The sequence below is a fragment of the Pagrus major genome, chromosome 20 (assembly GCF_040436345.1).
Source record: "Pagrus major chromosome 20, Pma_NU_1.0".
NCBI lineage: Eukaryota > Metazoa > Chordata > Actinopteri > Spariformes > Sparidae > Pagrus > Pagrus major.
Genome location: NC_133234.1, coordinates 14,378,338 through 14,401,375, shown reverse-complemented (window position 1 = coordinate 14,401,375; position 23,038 = coordinate 14,378,338). Strand labels below are relative to the sequence as shown.

Here is a 23,038-nt window from a genome sequence, read left to right as displayed (position 1 = left end):
CTCATGATTATTAATTATAATTTAAAGGGGCACTATGTAGTTTTGGAGAAGAAATTCAAACTCAGAATTTTAATATTTACAATAATACAAACTCAGAAATATTTATTTTCTCCATAACTGAATGAACAAGCTGTTCTCAGAGGAAAATAAGGTCCCCAGAACACTGTTTGAAGCTAGAAAGGTGGCAGGGTCCGCCACATATAAACAAAGTAAAACAGTATGAAACTGACTTTGACTGATAGACGTTTATTGTTTCAGTGCCCTAATGTCATTTTGGTCAGTGATGATTTTAATTTAATATCCTACAACGAGAAAATGACTCTTTTTTTAATATCTATAAACTGTTTGAATGGCAAAATTCAAAGCGCTAACAGATAAGAGTTGAAGTAAATATTTAACTCTGTTCATGTAACAATGATGGGAGGAAATTAAAATTATTTTCTTTATCATTCTGTCTACAGAATACCAGAAAATAGTGAAAAATGTCAGAGATTTCCCAGAGATAAAGTTGCATGTTGAAATGGCTGTTATTGTCCAGTGCAAAGAAAAATCACAAAGACAACAATGTAATCAATCATATATTTATGTGGACAGAACACAGAACCTGAGATAACAGCACGTCCACAGCATCCACACTGATTCAGAAAACATTGAAATTGAGGCTTATTTGGAAAAAGACAATGTTTCATTACATCAGTATTTCAGGATACTAAAACTAGGAGAAGTAGACTAGTTAAACGATGCACTAGTTAACTTTCCATCCACGTGCACACACAAACAAAACTCCTGTCAGAGACAATAAACCCAGGACTAACATATAAAACCCTCTCCTGGAAGTGCATAAAAATCCACCCGATACAGTATCTCGTGTAACAACTGCCTCAATCACACCGACAGAAGAAAACTAAAAAGGAACAGGGTTTTCTTTTTTTTTTTTTAGCTTATGTTGCAGGTAATTGATGTAGAAAAAAGATGTAGAAAATACACATTACTACTCTTAAAGTACAAAAGTGAATATAAAAATAAGAATCGCGACTCAAAAAGTTGCAGTTCAATTTGTGCAAACATGTCTACCAGAAATAAAACTCTAAATCTGAACATCAACTTGTCAGCTTGGCAGAAGAAAAACATTAACGATGACAAATCTACACCACTAAAACTGGTTAGGTAGTCAACTAGGCTGTGAGACCTCAAAACTAGAAACTAGACCATCAAGCACACATCTAAAGAGTCAAGGAATAACAGGTTTTTATCCATTAACAAGTAACTTTTTTTTGCAACACAAAATAACATATGTACATATTTAAAGCAGGAATGCATGAGCTGAAGCCTTTAGGTATCGATGCTACCCAAGTCCAACAAGTTCCCTTCAATCAAAATGTGATTTCATGAGTTTTTTCCTTTAATCAGGTAAATAAAAAGTACCCAACTGATTTGTCATGCTTCGTATACCAGTGACAGGTGCAGGGTCAGGTTAGGTAAAAGGTGAGTTGTAGATAAATATCTTTGAATCCTTAAAAACAAACTTTAATGAGAAGGGGTTTTTTTTTCTTACGCGACCCAGACTTCTAACATTTTGGAGTTTAAAAACCAGTATTGATAAGTGTATGTCATGGCTTCTTTGGGGAAAAAAATGTGCAGCAATTGAGGCAGACAGTCATACGACGAACCCCGTCTCAGATAGAGTTAAAGAGTAGAATGAGTGAGAAGTCTCTCACACTCGTGCTTGGCCAAAAATAAATCTTTGGATTATGAAAGGACAAAAGAATGGCCATAATTTAGGAATGTCACAATGCCCGGAAACCCAAAAATTATGAAGTAGATCCACTGGATTGCTTACAAGTACGATACTCATTCTTTTTATCAATATTATTATTTTTTTAACATAAGATTATTTTAATGGGATGGTCCTTCCGTAAAATAAAGCAACATCAACACATCTGTCCCAGACAACTGAAATATTTGCGTTACGCTCTCTGCGATCAGAAGGCGAGGCCCTCCCCTGAGCTCTCTCCCATCACAGCAGCGGTGGCAGGAGGGTCTGCAGGAGTGGAGGAGGATGTCGCCTGGCAGGAGCTCGTACCCTGGCTCGAGCAACTTCCTGTTGGAGAGATGGTGAGGCTGCGGAACAACAGGTCCATGGAGGGGAGCAGGGGCTTGAGGAGGCTGACGGGGCAGAAGGCGGAGCCGCCGTGGGGGGTGAAGTTGACCTTGTTGGGGTCTGGGCAGGAGGAGATGAGGGCTGGCTTCAGATGGTGTGGAGTGCTGCAGCAAGAGAGGAAAGGGACTGTAAGAAACTACTGAAACTAATATGACTCAAAGTGTAAGAAACGAGGTTTGGTTACAGCATGTCTGCCATTTTATAGCAACGGTCAGTGTGTATATATAAAAATATAAGAACACTTCTCCTTTGCAAATAATCTTAAAAATGGTCACTCCTCATTACCCGTTATCACTTGTGTGCCTGGCTTTACTCTACTTAAGACTCCAAGATATTACCAATTACAGATACGAGGAGGGGGAAAGGCAAAATTATGACCGTTATTGCAGTTAGTTGCAGCTTTCGTATTAATTATTTCGTAAGTATTGCACCCAGATTTCACATGACAATATACAGGTTGAGTAAAAAAGAAGGAAGGACTCAAGGACAGGCAGTACTTTATCACACAGTAGTGTGGTGACAGTCAGGGTGGGGACAAGAATTAAGGAAGGGTACATCACTAAATCATTTATTCTCCTCGAGTTCTGTTAATAAGTAACTTTAAGATTAATATTTTTACTTAACCTTGACCAAAACCTTTCTGAGACTCTCTGAAGGTTGTTTACAAAAGTTTGTTGAGTAATGTAAAAGAAAGAGGACGTACTAAAGGCCTGACCTTGACCGAACTAGTTCTAGCGGTGAAAAGCGTGTCAGTGTTTCCCAAAACTGAAGAGGAAGTCTTCAAATTTTTTTGTTTTGTTCACTACCAAACAATATTCAGTTTACATGGACAATATTTCTTTATTTCGACTGAAATATTATGATTGAAGAGTTCGGGTCAACTGTTTACATGAGATGGGATTATTAGGGTCTGGTGTTAACATGCAACAATGAATTTAATCAGAACAGCTGTGTGATATGCACAAAGTTATGTTACATCATGCATTCCTCTTCCTCGCCGCATATTTCATCTCTCTCGGTGCATTTTTATACTGTTTTGGCTTTTAAACTGATTATAATGGAAATATCAGGTTCCATGTAGAAGCAAAAATAGAGTCAAGGTCACTTTTTATCTTTAAAAAATGATCAAAATAGTTTGTTATTAATATAATAGTTGACAACTAATCAATTGGTTGTCATACTGTTGCAGCTCTACATAAAGCATAAATGGAAGGGTAAATACTTTGTCATTGCATGAGGACAGAGTGAAATCACCACCAGAGGGCATTCACACACTGACTCACTTTGATTTTATACACTATATTTGTCCAATTAAACAGTCTTATGAACACTCACTTCACTCCAGAAAGCCCTTTATTAGATATTTCTCAGTGTAGAGGTATGAAAAATGCCTAAATAATAACACACTGGGTAACTTTTCTAGTTAAAGAGGAAGTCAACCGATTTTACACATCAAAGTCTGCTTACAGGCCGTGGATAGTGCAACTACATATGTGGGAAAAAAAAACTGTCCACTGTGAGTCATACAATGTTACAGGAGTGCAGTGCTAAATGGGTGGAGTGCTCTTAATATCTCCTTAAAGCTGGTAACTACTGTAAGTGTTCACAGCAAACATGAGAGGGAAGTTCTGTTCAGATGCATAATAAAAACGTACCCAGTTTCCTCCCAGACTCGGACCTTCTCGCAGCCCTCTGGAGGCTCTCTCTGGAAGCAGCAACTTTTGTTTGGTCCTGGGGAGGACGACATCAGCAGAGGCAGGGAGAGGTCCGCCTCATTCTGCGAAGAGAACGGAGACAGGAGAGACATCTCTGCACCGTCTGTCAAACCTGAAAACAGGAGGGAAAAGATAAGTCATAAGTCAACATACTGCAAGAGATTTTATACACAAAACCTCTGAACATTTACAGCGATATCTTAATATGCACACATTACTCATTGAGACAGTTACACTGAATTGTTCTCAATATATAAAATTATTTGTTTTTTATCTCATCTCCTGCGGAAAGTAAATACATTTTAGAATATAGTGTATTGCATACTTTACTTAATCTTACCTTAATGTTTTTATGCTTTTACTTTGTCATTTCATAGGATTCTGTTTTTATTTTGCTGTTGTGAAGCACTTTGTCACTATGCTTTGAAAGCTGCTCAACAAATATAATGTATTATTATTGAAGCAGAATAAAATGAGCAAAACAATACTTAGAAACTTAGTGATAAAAAGACTGGTAGATGTCTGGAAGATGATACACTCCAGCAACTGATAAAGCATATACAGTTTTTGCAATAATAATATGGGGATCAATGTACACACATATATTTTCATTCTGGCATGTTAGGAAAATATATCCCAGAAAATGTGTGCCTTGTTGCGGCTAATTATGTGTCTGATTGGTGTAAAACAGGGATAAAGTGGTGCAATTCCTTGTAACTGTGTTTAAACATGAAGACAAGACACCTTAAAACAAATAAACCTGTACCTGCTAATATGCGACTACATAGCTTTAAAATATAATCTCCTGTTAAGGCGTGAAAGCATCATGTTGGTTAGCTTGTCCTCAATCCCCCGTGATAAATCTGAGAAGTGTGACTGTGGGTTTCCGATTAAGGTTATGCATCAAGTGGCTGCAACAGGTGTTAATATCACACAGCAGTCCACTTTCCCTTTTGTTTTCTGGTAATCTCTAATACTAATCTTACACTTGGTTTATGTACTGACATTTGACTTAAAACAGGAACTTCCAGGTGCATGATTTACAGTGGACTGTACAAACGCACTGCAGGGACACTTTGAAACTCACCTTGGTGCAGATCCAGAGGTGCATCTTCAGAGCTGGGTGGGGAAGTGGAGATGTAGGTGGGAGGGGAGCTGGGTGAGGAGGAGGAGGACAGGGGTGCGGTGATGGGGTCACTCTGAGATCCGCTGCTGCAGCTCTGTGGAGGGACGGGAGCCCGATGTCCGTCTGGAACCTCGAGAAGCTGACAAGACAGGCAACTACCGTGTTTAACCTGCGTCATTAACGTCAGCCACCTTCTTAATGAAGAAAACAACCCCCGAATCTCTTCATATATGTATGCTGTGTGGAGGTGACAGTTACCCTGTGCTGAGGGTGCGGTGGCTGGCAGATGAAAACGCCTTCCAGCTCCTGGTTGAGGCCCTCCACACTGCAGCGCAGTCGAGGGACCAGTGTAGACAGGGGAGCGAGGGGGATGGGAATTGGCTGCGTCTGAAGACATGAAAACAAGTTAAAAGGAATTTAGGCTTCATTCCTCCTGAGAAGCAACTTCAAACAGATCAGACGGTTCTTGTATTTGCAGTTCTCTTGTCCGTTTTTCTTGTTTCCTCTTATTGTGAAGCAATTTGAGACACATTCGTTGTATGAGGAGCGCTACACAAATAAAGTAGGTTTTTAGTACTAAAACAAGACATGAAGCACACCTATGAAGATCCAAGTGAGTCAAGTATTAAATTTGAGTTATTAAACTTATTTTGAAAAACCATTGAAAAAGCTAACTTAATTTACAATTAAACAAAACAATGTTTTACGGCTAAAAATTAAAATGATAAACATGATAGGGAGTAAATAAAAAACTGAGAAATAAATATAATCAATTATAAAATATAAAAAAATAAATAAAAGAGTAATAAACATACAATTACAGTAAAGTTAAAAGCATTTATACTCAATTAAATCAATGTCTGAAATGAGGCCCTACTGGCAGCAGAGAGTCCAGGTTAAAGGTCTTCTGCAGATTATTTCTCGTCTAAAGTGCACTGGAAGAAAATTACATTTTTCCCAATTCAGTTCTGTTTAGTAGTGAGTGCAGCAACAAACTATTCAGTCAGCAAGTTACCAAGATTATGCGAGTTCAGAGTTAAAATATTAAAGCAGCACATGATTGAGAAATCACTCAAATTCACCAGGTTCCTCTATGATTATCTACAATTGAAATGTGTGCAGGTCCTGACTGAAACATTTTCAGGTAGAAATCAGGTCACACCCGCTCGACATTTCGACACACTTGAGTCTGAAACCACCTCAGCCCAGTGGAGTGTGGCACCACGCAACAAGACGGCGCAGACCAGCTGTAGTGGAAAGCAGAACTACGTATTTCGCTCTGAAAAGCAGAAGCAACGTGATGTAGTGGTCTTCCTGTTGCTTCGGCGTTTTATTTCATTCGCTTCCTGCGAGGAGCTGAACCATTCAGTTCACTTTGATGAATATAATCACTGATATCTGGACTTGTGAAAAATATATTTTACATCTGTTGTCTTTGTTGACTTCACTGTGTGAGTGTGCACACACATGCATGTATGAAGTAAGCAGTGTGTGTATGTTTGGTGATGATGCTAAGGTACCTGAGTAGTTCCTAGGCTGCAGCTCCCCTGAGGATAGCTACGCTGGCGCTCTTTCTCATGTCCCCCTGAGACTGCAGGTTTGCTGCGCTGTTGCTGCAGCTGTTGTTTTAGCTTAGCGATCTGCAATGAACAGAGGTTACTGTCAGTCAATCAGCCTGCACACACACAGAGGAAGTCCTTAAAACTTAGACATGTCACACACTTTAGAACAAGATCATTTTAGAGACATTTTTAGTGGTGATAATTTGATTGTTTTGATGGATCAGATCATAGATGTGATGAGGAGTGAAGCTCTTGAGAGAAAGGGGAAGTTTCTGTACAGATGAGATCATTTGGTCTCCTGTTGCTCAATGCTGTCGAAATAATTGAGTCAGGCCTTTTTTCAAGAGCTTGCCCTCTTTGATACAAACATACAAAAAAAGAAAACATCCAGTTTGGCAAGCCTGTTTTTTTACAAACACACATGTTGAGCAAAACATGCAGAGATTCACCTCTTGCAGATTCTCAGCGCTGCCCCAAGAGGCCGATCGTTTGTGGCTGCTGCTGCTGCTGCTGCCTCTCCTGCTTTGAGACTTATCTGACCACGAGTCTGGTGTCTGGGGAGGAAGAAAGCAACCGTGAGAACTAATACTCTTCAAATAAGAACATGTGTGCCTAATAAATAGACATATATTCAAGTTTTAGCCCGAAGCCGCCCTGTGATGGTGTCAAAATCTATGAGTGGAAACTCGTGTTTAAGTCGCGCATTACATCAGGACTTCACACATATTTGCCAAAAGTTGCACACTTAGCACAGCTTGTCATGCTCAAAGGTTGATCTGCAACCACATCACACCATCCACACCCACTAGTCTCTCTTCTCACTTAGAAGAGCGAAAGAGCAGGAGAAACTGAAAAACAAAAAGAAGGGGGGAGGATGTGGGCAACCAGAGAGCCGTGGCGAGGGCCTGCACACACAGAGCAGAGAGGATGGGTGCAGCTGAAACGGCCTCATCAGCTGACTTCAGGGACTGTTCTCATGGCTGCGGTTCTCACTCTGTAATAGCTATGCAAGCATCGGACAGTCCCTCCCTCTGTCTCTAAGCAACTTCTTTATCTTCAAAAACTGTGAACTTATCTCCAAACATGAGCCGACCCCATCTGCCCCACAAACAAACACACCACTACATTAGCACATTAATGATTTAAAAACATTAAAACTCTTAATATGGAACATGTGTGGTAAAGTAAAGCATTCCATTCATTTCTTTCTGACAAAACAGCTCTGATTCAAAATGGCCAGCATTATTATGTTAGGACTGAAGGAACGTTCTTCATCCGGAGCTGACCTGGGTGGATTTGTCCTTGCGACACAGGCTGCTCTGGCCCTCCAGTTCTTTGGGCCAGTGTCCCTGCAGGTACGGCCCGACGATGGCGTCTAGAGACACTGTCCGCCTCATGCCAGAGCTCAGCTGGTGCAGTTTGGCCTTTCCGGCTGTCGGACGCAGACAACTTTTTTATTGAACATGCAGCAACAGATTAAATTATACTGGTATTTATGATGTAAGCATCAGCTGGTGGCAGAATTTTGAATGGGTTATAGCTTTGAGTTCTTATATTAGACTTAATCACTATTTTAACCTAGATAATACTAATGTTATAAACAATAATGCTGTTATAAAGGGTTCAAGTTAGTAACTCAGTTGCTTTGGTCTCCATTATCAACATCTAGAACTGAAATGATTGACAGAATTCACGTCCAACAATTTATTAGTTTAAGTCCTTTCTTTGAGGAAAATGACAAAATAAATTGCTTGTTCTCGCCACTCAAATGTGAAGACTTCCTGTTTTGTCAGATTTGATGTAAACTGAATATCTTTGGGTTGAAAGCTAACAGTTTAAGATGTCACCTTGGGCTCTGAGAATTTCTAAACGGCATTTTTCATGATTTTATGATATTAGATTACTAGACAAAGTATTTGCCAGATTAATTGATGAGAAAAATAAGAAAAATAAGCATTTGTGACAGCTATAAATACATTTGTATAGCAGTAGCTGCTATGTAATATATGTTTTGAGCTGCACGATTATTCAAAATATTATCAAAATCGGGGCTGGGATTAATGTGTGACAAAACAGCATTATAAAGAAGCGCTGTAGTGTTTCAGAGATGCCCAGAACAACCAATATGGATCTCCAGATGTAAGAAAACTTGTTCGATTGGTTTTATGATGCAAAAATAATAATTTCCACTACCTGTGAATCATACCGTAATCATAATCTGTCAAAAATAATCTAAATATGATTATTTTTAACTATATTTCCCAGCCTGTCTATACTTAAATGTAATATTGTTCTATTATTTATACAAAATTTTTATTATTTATCTTATTTATTATTACATTCCAGTGATAGTATGACAACCAAATGTACATCAGAAACTATTTAACACATCCCTTTAACAATGATTATAGATAGAGAAGCAGCAGCGACTTCCTTTAAATGCCTGGATGGTGCTACGGATGTTTCCTAAACACTGGGGCTTTAATGGGTAATCTATAATCGGTAATCTATACATTTGAAACTAAAAAATTAGCTTTAAAGGGGGGAATTTAAAGATGTATATGACTGGTTTGAAGCCATGTAAGGCTGCATTTTAAAATTCACATTACCCATTCTTTATATTGTCTAACATCTCAAGTCTACACACATGTATTCATGTATATGATCCATGTATCTGACAGGTGTTGAGCTCATACCTGACTTTCCATCCCTCCGCAGAGGTCGAGGCTTGCTGGCCAGCTGATAGGGAATAGTAGCCTTGAGGGGCTGTGGACCCAAAGTGGCTCCCCGGATCTGCCCCACTCCACCTCGGCCAGACATCTTTCCAGCAACAAATCTAGGACCAGTCACCTTCCTAAACTAGCTGAAGGCAGTTACTGGACGTGGTGCCTGCTGGAGATCTGGGGGCGCTGTGTGGAGAAACACTGGTGGTGGCTGGCTGAGCTACCAGCTGCAACCCTTCCTCCACTACTGCTGCTGCTGATGATGATGATGATGACTACTCAAAAACCGTTACAAAATCCAGCCTTGAGTCATTCAGAAAGCCATTTCCAAGAAAATACAACTACCAGAGACACTTAGCTCGACGGATGAGTCGTTATTAGCAGCCTGAGGTGAAGTTTTCGCCGATGATCATACTTTTTTCCCCTCTCTCTCTCTTTCTCTCTCTCTCTCTCTGGCTTGTGTGTGCGAGTTAGCAGCCTAGCAAGCAAAAGTTTCTTTGTGAGGATGTTGAGATATTTCACCGGGTTGTCGAACAAGGAAGCGGCTCCAGTTTCAAAAAGTCACTTTAACGTCAACTCCTACGTCGTCTGAGAAAACATTAAGGTGTATTTCATTGTCGTTGTTCGGGCTGGAGCTCGTTTTGTTGGCCCCGGAGAGTTGCGAGGTGGTCACAGTACTTTTCCCCTCGGTCTTCTCGCTACAGCGCAAAACTCCAAACAGTTGGACCACCACGCTGGTGTGCGTTTAATTATATGGGGGGGCAGGCCCCGGCTCGCGAGCTCACTTTTGATTGGTTGGTTGAGCCACTGACTTCAATCCTATTGGACAATCCGCTATCAATCCGTCAAACCCCGGACAATGACTGTTGCTGTCCCCGCCCCCAACTCATATCTCACGTTAACTGATTTTCGCCATTAAAATACAACATTTTTGCTTTTAAAGTTTAAAAATTGAAGGTTATAACTATTTTTTTTAAAAACTCAGTTAAAGGTTGAAGCTTTTGGAGCTCACCGTTTCACGTTTAGACTTGTTGCACATGTATTTAAAGGGCCATACCTGCTAATTTTTACATTTTTGCTGACCATTTTGAAATGTATGCTGCACAATTTGAGATTCTTAGATGTATTCTCCATACCTTCACTGGTTTATATTAATTTAAGTACAGCAAGAAAATAGCCTAACTGTGCAGGCTCCTGAAGCTTGATTAATTGGTGTAATCCCTCCAAGTAAGCATAAAGTCCACATTCAATTTGTCTTAGTGTAACATTGTCGTTGTTTGGTGATGCAATATATCAGAACAGATTGATTTGAAAAAGTCAACACTGCATTACCTCATACCATAATGTGATTTGACAAATATTAATGAGGACTTGATGTTTCGCTGTGATGGATCACACGAAGCACAAAGCCATTTTCAGGAGTCGGCTAAATATTAGATTTTATATATTTATTTATTTAATGTTTATTTGTATAGGGATAAGTATGTAGTATAGACTGATGCCACACACACACCACAGCATTTATAGCCAACGCTAATTTACAATGCCTGTCCATAGATGGGCCTATAAATAAAATATAAAACTCAATAATAAAAACAGTACAAATACAAACTTGTGTTTTCATACCGTGCAAAATGAATGGATATCTAATAGTAGGAAAAATATGATCTAATTTGTACAACGCTGTAGCAAATACAAAAAATGTAGAAAATCCTGTCAATTATAATGTTAATTACAATAATATTCATTCATTCATTTGTATGCTGATTATTTCATCACACTATCAGCCCAGCTGGGTGTGTGCACACCATCTGGGTGGACTGTGAAGTGGTTTTGGGTGGTGTGTGTGCATGTGTGAGACAGTGTGCATTGTGGGAGATAAATGTCTTGACTGTGTAAAAGGGAGTGCCAGTGGTTGGACAAGAGTACGGCGTAGAGATAACATGGCACGTACTTTTAGGGGCAGTGTCCCACTCACCCGAACCAAACTGACCCCAAATGTGCTCTAACTTACACGAGACGTCGGCACATGCTTAGATAACACGCTCGTGTGTCTGGCACACCAGAATGGGAGTGAATGTGCTTTGTCACAGAGGGGTGAAGTGCTGAACCATGTGTCCAGCAGCCTGCTCATCTATCTACCGCAACTCCACCCCAACAATTGATGTCACCGTCACAAAACAGCCAAAGACAAAGCCAGATAACTCAACCCAACTTTTCACAACCCTGCGGTATCCATTCATTTTACAGCCAAGCAGATAATTGGACAGTATGTCGATCTGGAATGTGTCTCCTGCATAATGCATTTCAAACGTTTACCAAAGGACCTTCAGCAGCTGTTTGTTTAAGCTCTGTGTATTTGTCTGTGTTAATGAATGAATGGTCCTCACCTATGACCTCACGTAAGCCATTTCAAGAGAAGAGAGACGATGTCACGCTTTACAAAGTTAGGCTACAAAGGGGATAAATGAAAACGAAAAGTGACCCGGCACGGGGTGAAAGAGCGCATGTTGGGTTTCTTGGACCTACAGTAAATGAAATGGCAGTGATGTCAGCTACTTATTTCATTCATTCTTTTGTGCCAGATCAGGTTTGTAATAAACCGACACAGTTAGCAGTGTCTGTCTTTTTTAAATTAAAATGACTTGCAGAAATAGGATATAGTTGAATGTAAATGTGGAGGCAAATAATGAGCCTACAGCCACGCTAACAGCTCTATGAAGCTGTACTTGTAGGCACGCCAGTGCTTTGAGCTAAATGCTAACAACGTCACACTAATATCTTCACAGCAACTACACTAACATGCAGATGTTTAGCAGGTATGCAACATTTACCATGTTTTGCACCTTAGTTTAGCGTTAGCAAGCTAACATGTCCTAGTTAACACTAAAAGTCCAGCTGAGGCAAATTTAAATGTTACTTATGCTGGTGTTTGAACATAAATCACTAAACTACTGATCAGTAAAGTTATTAAGATACATCATCTGGGAACCATACGAAGATACAAAGAGTTTTGCCAACTGATCTTGTAGGTGTTGTAGGTGATATTTGACTGGATTAGAGAAAGTCTGACCTGCTATGACCATGCAATAAATTTAACCACAATTCACCTATATAGCTGTTGAAGTATTTCAGTCTTGACTGAAGTGGTGGATGACATACAGCACGCTGCTAGCTTAGCTAAACAAGCCTGAGAGTCTACAGTCATGCTAATAGCTCTGCAAGGCTCAACCTACAGTCACCGCAGTACTTTGAGCTAAATGCTAACATCATCCTGCTAACATCCTCACAGCAACAATGCTAACATGCAGATGTTTAGCAGGTTTAATGTCGACTGTGTTTTCCACTTTACTGTATTAGCATGCTAACATTTGCTAGTTAAAATTGAGCAAAGTAAAGCATGCTGTCTCCTAGCATAGCTAAACAAGCGTCTACAGTCATTCTAGCATCTGCGTGAGGCTTTCCTTAAACACAGAGCTACTTTGAACTTAATGCTTACATGCTCACAGTGACAATGCTAACATTGATGTTTAGCAGGTAATGTTTACAATGTTCACCACCTAAGTTTAGCATGTTAGCACGGTAACATTTGCTCATTAGCAGTAAACACTGCAGCTTCGGACAAACCAAAGCATTGGACGAGAAAATGAAAATGCCATCTCTAGAGCAAAAGAAAAAAAAATTGCATATCAGCATTTAATGTTTCAAAAAAGGCAGTTTTATTGCAATTTTAAAGATCACAACATATCCCAACAACACTGCGTGAGATTGCAATTTACATGATGGTAAATGATAGAAGTAAGTAGGTCATGAAATTAATTTTAATATAAAAAGAACAGATCATAGGAAAACAAATCAGGGGCAGAAAAAAATCAAACGACACACATACACACTCTGCACATTCACTATTTCTCTTCTGCTCAAACTACTCTATCAAGCCAGGTTTGTAGAAAAAGACAATGAAAACATTCATTCTGCATAGTCACAATGCATTTTGCATTTGTATGCATTATATATAGATATCATGTCAGTTCTTTTTTGTGTGTTTACATTGTAATGGCTCTGCAAACCTTGTTAGCCTGACAGGTCTTGTATGTCACAACCTAAAATCTGTATCTAACCTACTGTATGATTGAATAAGGCCTAAACTGTCATTCATCCATCCTAAGGTCATGAAGTTGCATCTGTTAATTTTTAAATAATCTTCATCATAAAACAGTCTGGCCACTTTAACACAGCACATCATAAGCCTCTTTTTTTGTATCTCTCTTATAGTAGTGTAATATAATATGGCAGAAATGTGTTTCTGTTCCCTAAAAGGTTATAACAGCTCATCCATCCTGCACTGCCAGTATTATGCAAGAGGCAGAATAAGATACACTGACAGACTGATAAGACACAGACAAATGGACAAGTACACACAGAACAATCCTACAGTGAGTCTTGTTGAATGTAACTGGTACAGATACATGACTGTAAGTGCACAGAATCAAGCATCGTGACGTCAGAGAGGTCAAACTCGAACCAGTTGTTTTGCATTTCGGGAGGCTTAATCACGTCAAGACGATAAAAGACAGTGAAACTGACAGAGGTCATCTGGCAGTACAGCAGCTATTCCTGCATCTTTGTTGGACAAGTCCCAGACACGGAGGCTACTCTTTCTCTGAAAAGGTGTAAGTTGAGAGAGTGCTGGGCTCAGAGCGTAAGGTAAAGGGAGTCACGTAAGAGAGCATTCGTCTGCCTACCAAAAGTAGTCTTTTTGTATTCATGTTGAATTGTCTCAGTGTCTGTTAAGTGGTCGGCAGTGTTTCTTTGGCGCCCCCTAGCTGGGAGAGAGGGCAGGACTGTTCTCTGTGCTGATATTGACCAGGCACTCACTGGACTTGAGGCTGGCCAGAGACTTGCAGCTCGGGAGGGAGGCCAAAGACCCACACAGGCCCATCATGGAGGGGGTGTAGTCCTTGTCTGGAGCAGTGGGACAGACATACAAAGAAAGGCTCAATTCAAGTAAATAGATGTGTTTGAATGACTTATTATCTTATGAGAGCACAGTGTGTTGAAATGTCACCTGTGCACCAGGCTCCTCCATTCTGTTTGCCCTCCGTCCTCTGGGAGCCCGAGTCCAGGCTGATATCCACCGACAGCAGCTCTGTGCTGGGGAAGCTCCTCCTACAGGTTCACACAAGTTTAGGGTTAACAACACAGCAGAGTGCCTCCAGACAGCCTGAAAATATGTCTTTTCTTTTATATCTGTTGTAGCTGGACAAAAAACAATAAATTGATTGTATTATAATTATATTAAAGTTAATTGTTAAATCAAAAGTATGCAAATAAACTGTATACTTCTGGGAATCTATGAGCAATTATTCTGATAACCAGTTAATCGTTTCAGACTTTTTTCAAGCAAAAATGTCAAACATTTGTTGGTTTCAGTTATGTGGTTGTGTCAGGATTTAATGCTTTTCTTTGTCATATAATAGGATAAATTAAATATCTTTGGGTTTTGGACAGTTAATCACAATTAGAAGACGCCTCCTTGGAAATTATAATGGGCATTTTTACTTTCAAAGACAAAATTATTAATCGAAACTAATCAACAGTTGCAGCTGTAGCTGCTTTGCTTAAATACCTGCTTCTAATCAACTATTTATATTAATACATTTAAACATGCACTGTAAAGAGAAGCAGTAACGTGTTTCACGCCACATCCTCGTCGATATCATCATCTATGATAACCGATTGTGGCCGATATATCAGAGTGTGTGCATGTGCATGTTCCTCTTTTCAATTATTGCCACGAAGAGACAAAAGTCAACGACAGCAGGAAACAGTTCACAGTTGGACGCTCAGTCGAACCTGCGGAACAGCTTCACGTCAACTTGGTTGTTGTATGGCTGGAGCGCCGGCCACTGGTTGACCAGAGGGATTGAAAGATTTTTGGCCAGGTGGTTGGAGTCACATGGAATCAAGCTCGTCCTGTCAAAACATAAGGGTGCAATACATTACAAAGAAGTAATTGATACAGAAACACCTTCAACTGAATCACTGGAAACGCTTGCGACATTTAGTGTCTGTCTACATCACTCACAGTTGCTCCTGAAGCTCCAGGACGACGGCCTCCAGCTCCTTCTTCTCCTGCAGGCTGTGGCTCTGTAGCTCCCCCAGTCGGGCCTTTAGCCTCTTGTTCTCTGTTTCTGTGTTCTTCAGCTGGGACTCACGCAGGCGCACCAGCTCCTCCAGGTAACCCTGACAACGCACATCCACACTGAGTGAGAGGAAACATCCACCCTCGGACAATCATATTAGACAGGATCCATCTGTGATGCTCAGTGTGTTGCAGAAAATACTTTGTGGTGATGTGGTGAAGGGTGTGCCCACTTTCCCTTAACGCTGTACATTCAAAGTTAAAGAACAGCTAGCACTTTCTGAAAACACCAGTTAACATAACATAACATATATTTAAACATTTAATTAGTTAGAATAGCTGTTCCTACTGTTTCCATTTATCAAGCTAAGCTAAGCTAACCAGCTGCTGGCTGGAGTTATTTACCTCTATGAGATATGAGTGGTATCAAACTTCTCATTTGACGCTTTGCAAGAAAGCAAATGAGCCTTTTTTTTTCGCAAAATGTTGAATTATTTCTTCAAGAATCCCTGTCATGTGTATGTTAAAACAAACAAAGATGGCCACGCACCTTCTGAGCGTTGACGATCTTGAACCTCTGCTCCATCTTGCGACACTTTGTGCTCCAGCTCTCCTCGTCAGTGACCAGGGGGATGTAGGGGTGTTCAGGGACGCTGTCATCGCTTGTGCTGCTGTCAACACTCTGCCGATCGTCATCGTCACTCAGGTAATCATAGCTACAAGAGAAGCAGCCAAATTATTTATTTTTAAGGGCCCAATACATGAGACTAAACATTTATTGGGTCTTCAAAATGTATTGTCATTTCATGTATTTGAGGAGATTAAAGATATTCTGTACAGATCAATGAACATACCTTTGTGTGAATTTCAAGTATGGTGTGTAGTCAATCACGGCAGACGATTTCCCATCCAACCCCTCCCCTTTCAGACAGAAACTGTCGAGGAGGAACCACATGACACAAACTATAAATGCTCATCTATAGTGATCAGTTTGATGCCTGAAATCAGACTGTTTAAATGTCCTCCTCACCTAAAGTCTATGGCTCCAAGACCTATAAGCATCCCTGTTAGGACTGTGGCTTCTTCTCTTAAGACGATGGCTCCTTCTGCATAGAACCTCCTAAAGCACAGACACAAACAGAACCAGATGGAAACACGGTTCTAGTCGGGATACAATTATGCTGTGCTGCGTAGTTAGGTGTGTGGTGCCTCTAACCTGGTCGTTCTGCTGTCCCTCAGAGCAGTGGCGATGTATTCAGACAGCCTCTTCTCCATCAGAGCGACTCTGATCCAGGCTCGCCCCTGAAAGAGTCGTCAGAGGTTAAGAAATCACATCAATGTACAGATTGATGCATGTACAGCTGTTTAATAACACAACTAAGGATATACCGACATTCTGGGTTGATACAATTAGATCCCACAAATTTATGAAACAACCTTTAATATAACCTTTTCTCAGATGAAAAAGAGTCTTGTATACAACTACAAACTGACATGGCCTTACAAACTGATGAGCCAGTAGCTCATGAATGTGGCAGGCCAAAATGTACGTTACGCAACAGACAATTATCGGCCACTGGCTTCAGTGTATATCATCTGGGCCAATATCAGTCAACAACGTGAATGTCAGCCAACTCCGATGGTTGGCTGATTAACTGCTGCATCCTTAAACATATTTTTTGGATGCTGCAGTTTAGTTTGCTCAGAGAGCTTCGGACTTATTGTTGTTGGAAAAGCTTTGTTGCAAAGTGCAGTAAGCTTTAAAGGGCTCTGAGTAAGAGAATGCTTTTTAATTAGACAGTTGTTTCTCTATTTGGTTGATTTTGTGCTTTTTCTCTGCTGCAGACATTACAAAATGATTATTGCTGTTACCTTGGCTCGTGAGGTGCTGATGTTTTCCATGCTCTCGATGCTGCTGATGCAGCTGTTGGGGACTTTAGCGCAGGCCAGACGGACGTAGTCCCAGTAACTCCTCTGACCATCAAACCAGCTGCCAGAGCCTTAAAAAAAGACAATGCAACATGAATATTGATGCCATTTTCTTTGTTGATTTGTAGGTCCCTGTAGGTTCATTACCTTTGAAACGGTGGCTGAGGATGTGTTCGAGGATGGCTGCGAAATTGATGAACTCCTCAGATGAGTCATCTATGGGCTCGGCTGTGTATTTCTCCAACAGCGTCTTTACAGAAAACCTGTGTGCAGAGAAGAGAGAGAGAGATGTTTTAAACCAAGAGTTTGGCTGCCAGTAATAACATCGTCATGGGAATAGATTAATCAGGAAACGGCTAAACGGATTTGTGCTTCCTTTGTTTCAGTTTACTGTAGGAGGCACACGTCATAGCTCAAACTATAATTAAAATTTCTGGAATCTCTACTCGATAAAAATACACAAGTCCACGAAAGTAACACAGTGTTCTGCCAAAATAAAGAATTCAGTGAAACAAAGTCAACAACAACAAAAACCTGTGAAATGGATCAAATCAAAAACCAACCAAGGTTGTTGAACTACACTCGATGTTCATCCCTGCTTCTTTGTCGAGTCACACACAACCACACTGCACTATCCATTTCCAGCGGACTCTCATTTCAACGCTCAAGTCTAATGTCGCCCATTTACTGTGAGGAAGACGTTCATGCAGAGCTCTCAGGACGCTCCCAACAACTCAATTTACTGGACAGCTTGAATCTATGACTCCAGTCTGATGTAATATATATTCACCACAGTAAGGACGCCTGCTTGTGGTGCCTCTGCTGTAATGTACAAAGCAGGCTACAATCTGAGTACATGAATTAATTTCAGCATTCAACCAACTTCTGTACCACAGATAAACAGTTTAAAGCAAAGCTACAGTCAGAGGAAAATATTAGGAACGAGGCCGTAACAAAGGTCAATGTAGCCTAACGTAAAAGTGTACTCACAGGCTATTCATAAATGCTTTGTTCTATTCCAATCACAGCATACAGTTTGATTTTGCTCATATTCATATGGACTTTAATGTAAATCTTAGCTAAATGTACAGCTTGGTAGGCTAATTGTGCTAATTCTCTACTTCAAGTGTCATCGTGGTATCAATGCAAACACAAAGTGTGTAGGTTTAGGCTGGGCTACCACAGGATGAGCTCAGTTCTGCAATATTTTTTGATTTTCTACCGAGCTTGTGTGATAACTTCACTATTTTTATTGGCATTGTAAAAAAAATGACCAATGAGTACAAGAGAGTCTGCAGCAGCTAGCTAACGCCTCTGTGAGGCTGTTTTCAGGCACAGCATTACCTTGAGCTAATATCTGCATGCTAACATGCTCTCAGTGACAATGCTAAGATGCTTTGGCAGGTATAATATTTAGTTTTCACTATTTTAGTCAGTGTGTTAGCATGCTAGCATTTGCTAATGAGCACTAAACATATAGCACAGCCGAGGCTAATGGGAATGTCATTATTTTAGCAGGTTTTCATAAACAGTAGGCTAATGTGAGTCGCTCTGTGTGGTCGTATTTTAGCACACTAAATGCTAACATCACTATGCTGTCATGGCTAATATGCTAATATTCAGCAAGTGTACTGTCTTCTATGTTTACCATATTAGCTTAGCAGGCTTACATTTGCTAATTAGCACAAAACATTAAGTAACATTACAGCTGTAAAATTGAAGAATTGGACAAATTAAAATGTTGACCTGGCACTAGATGAACACCAAAGTGATTATTAACATTTAATTGTGGTTTAGACATTTTCACCATGAATATGAACCTCATGGTGTAACGTGTAGCGTCATCCTCTGAGCTCCTGATTCATTGTGGTTGTTGTTGAAATATTACAATCGAGATCAAAACAACAGACCAACATTGCCATATAGATAGCTATCAAGGCTAAATATTTAAAAGTAACTAATGGATTCTAGTGTCACAATGTGCCTGAATAATTAAGGGTGACTGGCGTGACCTCCTGTCATAAGATATTCACACTACGGACTCCACAAACCCCCCCTGCTGTGTTATGTTTATTTTAGGCGACATTAGCCTTCTCCTGAAATGACCACTCCTAAATATTTTCCTGGGGACTAAATAATTCAGCACTTCTATTTGCTGCAAGAACACCTGCCAAATGTTATTTGTCCAGTGACACAGAGAAATGCTATGGGGTGAAAGGGGCCATATGGAGCAAATAAATCCTGGTAGACATGGCCTCAGCATTAGATGGAGAGGAATGATCTCTGATGGATATCGGCCGTGCTTTGCTGACTCAGAGTTTGATTTTTAGTGGTCAAATATAGACGTTTTTTAGCACTTTATATTTAGTTTTCATGGTGTGTGTGTGTGTGTGTGTGTGTGTCTAAGACATATGGCCTCTGAGGCAAGTGATTTCACTCCCCATTGTTCCAAAGCGCACAATGTCTCATTCATCTGCTCTGACTGTGGCCAGATACTGGACAATAATTGGCTGACTATCCTCAAAACGAGCACAATCCCCTGTGTTTTCACTGTATTACAGACAGCAGGGACGTGACATGACCCAGATAGGCCCGTCAGTGGCTCAGCAGAGGTGCAGTCTTGTTCACCTGACTGTGTGTGTAGGTGTCTAGCATACAGTATGACAACAACATAATGTATGACTCTTATTTAATGATTTTAGACTTTATTTTTAACATCAGTGACTTGAAACTTGGCAGAACGAGCAGCATATGCAGAGATACAGCAGACATGACGGCAGATAATCTTCGTATTAAAATACATTATTTAATTTGAAATAGATTCTGCTTATATTTTATTGCCAAGTTCAGTGTCATTAAATCCTAAATCTTATTTAATACTTCACCACAGTGCAGTTTTTTATTGAACACCGATGTCTCTTTCAAAACTAGCCACACGCTAAGACAGTAGCAAGATCTTTGAGACGTTCACAATTTATGTTTATTTAAACCTACAATAACTGATTCTTTGGAAACCTACAATCAAAACAACATTTATCACCTTTTAAGATGATAAACTTGCAAACAGATCCAACAGATTTGAAATATTATGAAAACAAATGTAAGTAAGATACAGTAAAAACCATATCTGTAGTGATGTTTGCCCTAAAATGTTTTGTTACAGAGGTGGCTAATGTAGTAATCACACGAGTAATAAGTCCTCATGTGTTGAAACGTCAACATGCTGATGGGTGTCGTAGCTGTGATCCTGCAGCAGAAACCAACACTGATGAGAGCTGTGTGAATGACCCAAAAGAGTAAAGTAAGTAAGTTGCGGGTCAGAGAAACCAAAACAATGAGCTAAAAGACACAAAAATCAGAGATATGCTTGCTTTTTAACCACGAGTTCGCACGGACAAAGCTTTTCTGCCATTGTTTTCCCTGCTGCTGCTGAAGTGCTTACTGACCCCTGACCCTGTCACATCCCCATACACGCCCTACACTACCCCTATCTTTACTGTGCGTATTGCATCCTGTGGCTGCGTAGCGTCAAATTCAATACGTATGCAAACGTACTGTTAAAAGCAAGAATATCTCTGGCCTCAAATGCTCCGTCGATCTGAGATAAACTGCAGAGTCAGGTGATATCTCTGTGGGTTCATCACTAGGGCAACCCCTTTCACAATAAAAGACCAATCGTTATTATAAAAAAAATACTGATTACAGCAGCTTTCAAGTGTTTACATTTTAAAACAGGGAGACAACATGTCAGAGGTTTAATCTTGCATGTACGTTTACGTCTGTATGTGTTGAAGCTCTGGCACAGGGCATCTAAGTGCAAACACACCCCACAAGGTCCAATCAGGACTTGATGTGCAGACCTTACACCGCCTCCTTTGCCCTGAGTCCCTGGGGTGCCAGCTAGTCCTTGCCCCAGGAAGGTTGTCGTCATAGCAACCACGCCATCAGCAGGGAGAAAATAAAATGCCACTGACAAAAGATGACACTGCTGAACTCACACAGAGAGGCCGGTGTGTGTGTGGACTGTCTGCCTTTATTCTTTAAAGACAAAATGTTTGTAATGAAAGGTCGTTTGCAGGCTTCAGGACCGCACAGGCCCACTGTCAGCACAGAGTTCATATTATTATGAGGATGACGTAAGCACGCATGTCAAAAATATGACTTACATGCATCTACTCTGTCTGGTTAGAATAAAAACACCAGCACTGATTTGTTGTCAGGAAACAGACACGTATAAACACAGTACATGCAACATCCACATAGCAAAATCACCAACTCGCACAGTTTTTATAATAAACTGACCTGCAGACGGTGATGAGGTTTTTTCGCTCCACCGCCACGTTCCGACCCGACGCTTTCTTCGAGACGTCTCCCATGGCCATCGCTGCCTGCACACAGCCGGACTCCATCCAGGAGGAGGCAGCCCTGAAATCAAAAGGAGGACCCCTCCCTGTCGGCCAGCGGCCCTCCTCACTCACTGGCCACAGAGAGGATGCTGCCCGGCCGCATCAGAGCCGCTGACAAGCCCGCAGCGGTGGTTCGTGTCCTATGATGGAGGACGAGCAGCTGGAAACATCAGTGTGCAGTGTGATGATCTGTTTTTAGTATCACACTTACACACGGTGGAGAGGACTGGATTACATCTGTGCTCTCTCTCTCTCTCTCTCTCTCTCTCTCTCTCTCTCTGTCCCCGCCCACTTTATGACCTCATCATGACGCCACTGGCTCGGCTCTCGTCATCATGCAGCCTGAACATGACGAATCAACCCCAGTGGCATCAGTGATATAAACACTTTCAAAGCAAGTGCCCTGCTTTACAACATGGCTGATAACATTGTTGTGCATGATACTTAATGTAAAGTAAATATATTTCTGGCTCAGTGAATAGCCTTTATGATATATTGGCATACATTTAGCAGTTTTCAATAACATAAACAGGCTTCTTCATTCTATATTTATCCTTTATTTATCTTATATATGCAGTATTTGGATATATGATGATAGTGTGGTGCCATCTAGTCATTTGTTAATTTAAAAAATGACAATATGCTGTGTTATTTACACTGAGGATGATGGGGATATGTCCTCACTACTAATAATATGTCTTGCACCACAAAATGTTAACAAACAAATCAGATTAAAATGATTTTGATGCGCTTTTAGGCAATTTTTATTGACCTCATGCTCCTCATTACACTGCCTATAATCACAAAAACCCACTTTTCATCTCAAAGTGACGCCCTTGCTGCCCTGTGTTGCCAAAAAGGAAAGCAAAAAAAAGTGCTGATATCCAGAAAGATTCAATTATTCCAGGTTGCCTTTGATTCAGTTCAGCGTTACGCATGGATTACACTAGTCTACAGATAAGAAAAACAAAAACATGTATCCTGATGTATCTGATATTTGTGACAGATGTAAAAGGTACTCTGGGTTACACTCTGCTTTCGTCTGATGAGTGTCCCTTTTTGTTTGGATATATTGTAAAATATAGTCTCAAGGACAAATCTTTAGGTACCTCAGTACAACACAATGTACATATTCACCATCTGAACGTAATGTGTATCTGTCCATCAAAGACCTTTTTGCACTTATAAGCATTATGGTAACATGTTGTTAGGGAAGTTCCTGTAGTTTCATTTCTTGCTCATAGCAGCCACTGAAAATAGGTTTACAGCAC

At 40.4% G+C, this 23,038-nt stretch overlaps 2 protein-coding genes across 3 annotated transcripts; both read right to left on the bottom strand.

Moving 5' to 3' along the window:
• Positions 1–567: 567 nt before the first annotated feature.
• On the bottom strand, positions 568–10,010 carry LOC141015091 (protein FAM117A-like). Its single transcript, XM_073489003.1, has 8 exons — positions 9,261–10,010; positions 7,851–7,996; positions 7,014–7,118; positions 6,523–6,642; positions 5,261–5,389; positions 4,964–5,141; positions 3,817–3,988; positions 568–2,265 (listed from the first exon to the last, which is right to left on the bottom strand). Exons 1-8 carry the CDS (start codon positions 9,382–9,384, stop codon positions 1,983–1,985), a joined length of 1,257 nt encoding a protein of 418 aa, XP_073345104.1. The 5' UTR covers positions 9,385–10,010; the 3' UTR covers positions 568–1,982.
• A 4,099-nt stretch (positions 10,011–14,109) lies between these two features.
• Positions 14,110–21,770, bottom strand: rundc3ab (RUN domain containing 3Ab). Of its 2 annotated transcripts, none has more exons than XM_073490042.1 (11): positions 21,664–21,770; positions 17,509–17,624; positions 17,305–17,432; positions 16,649–16,734; positions 16,463–16,552; positions 16,287–16,367; positions 15,983–16,148; positions 15,376–15,533; positions 15,144–15,263; positions 14,351–14,456; positions 14,110–14,250 (listed from the first exon to the last, which is right to left on the bottom strand). In XM_073490042.1, exons 1-11 carry the CDS (start codon positions 21,768–21,770, stop codon positions 14,110–14,112), a joined length of 1,299 nt encoding a protein of 432 aa, XP_073346143.1. The 2 variants fall into 2 exon arrangements, with proteins under 2 accessions (XP_073346143.1, XP_073346144.1); XM_073490043.1 differs by having other exon boundaries at positions 14,110–14,252; positions 14,356–14,456.
• Positions 21,771–23,038: the final 1,268 nt, after the last annotated feature.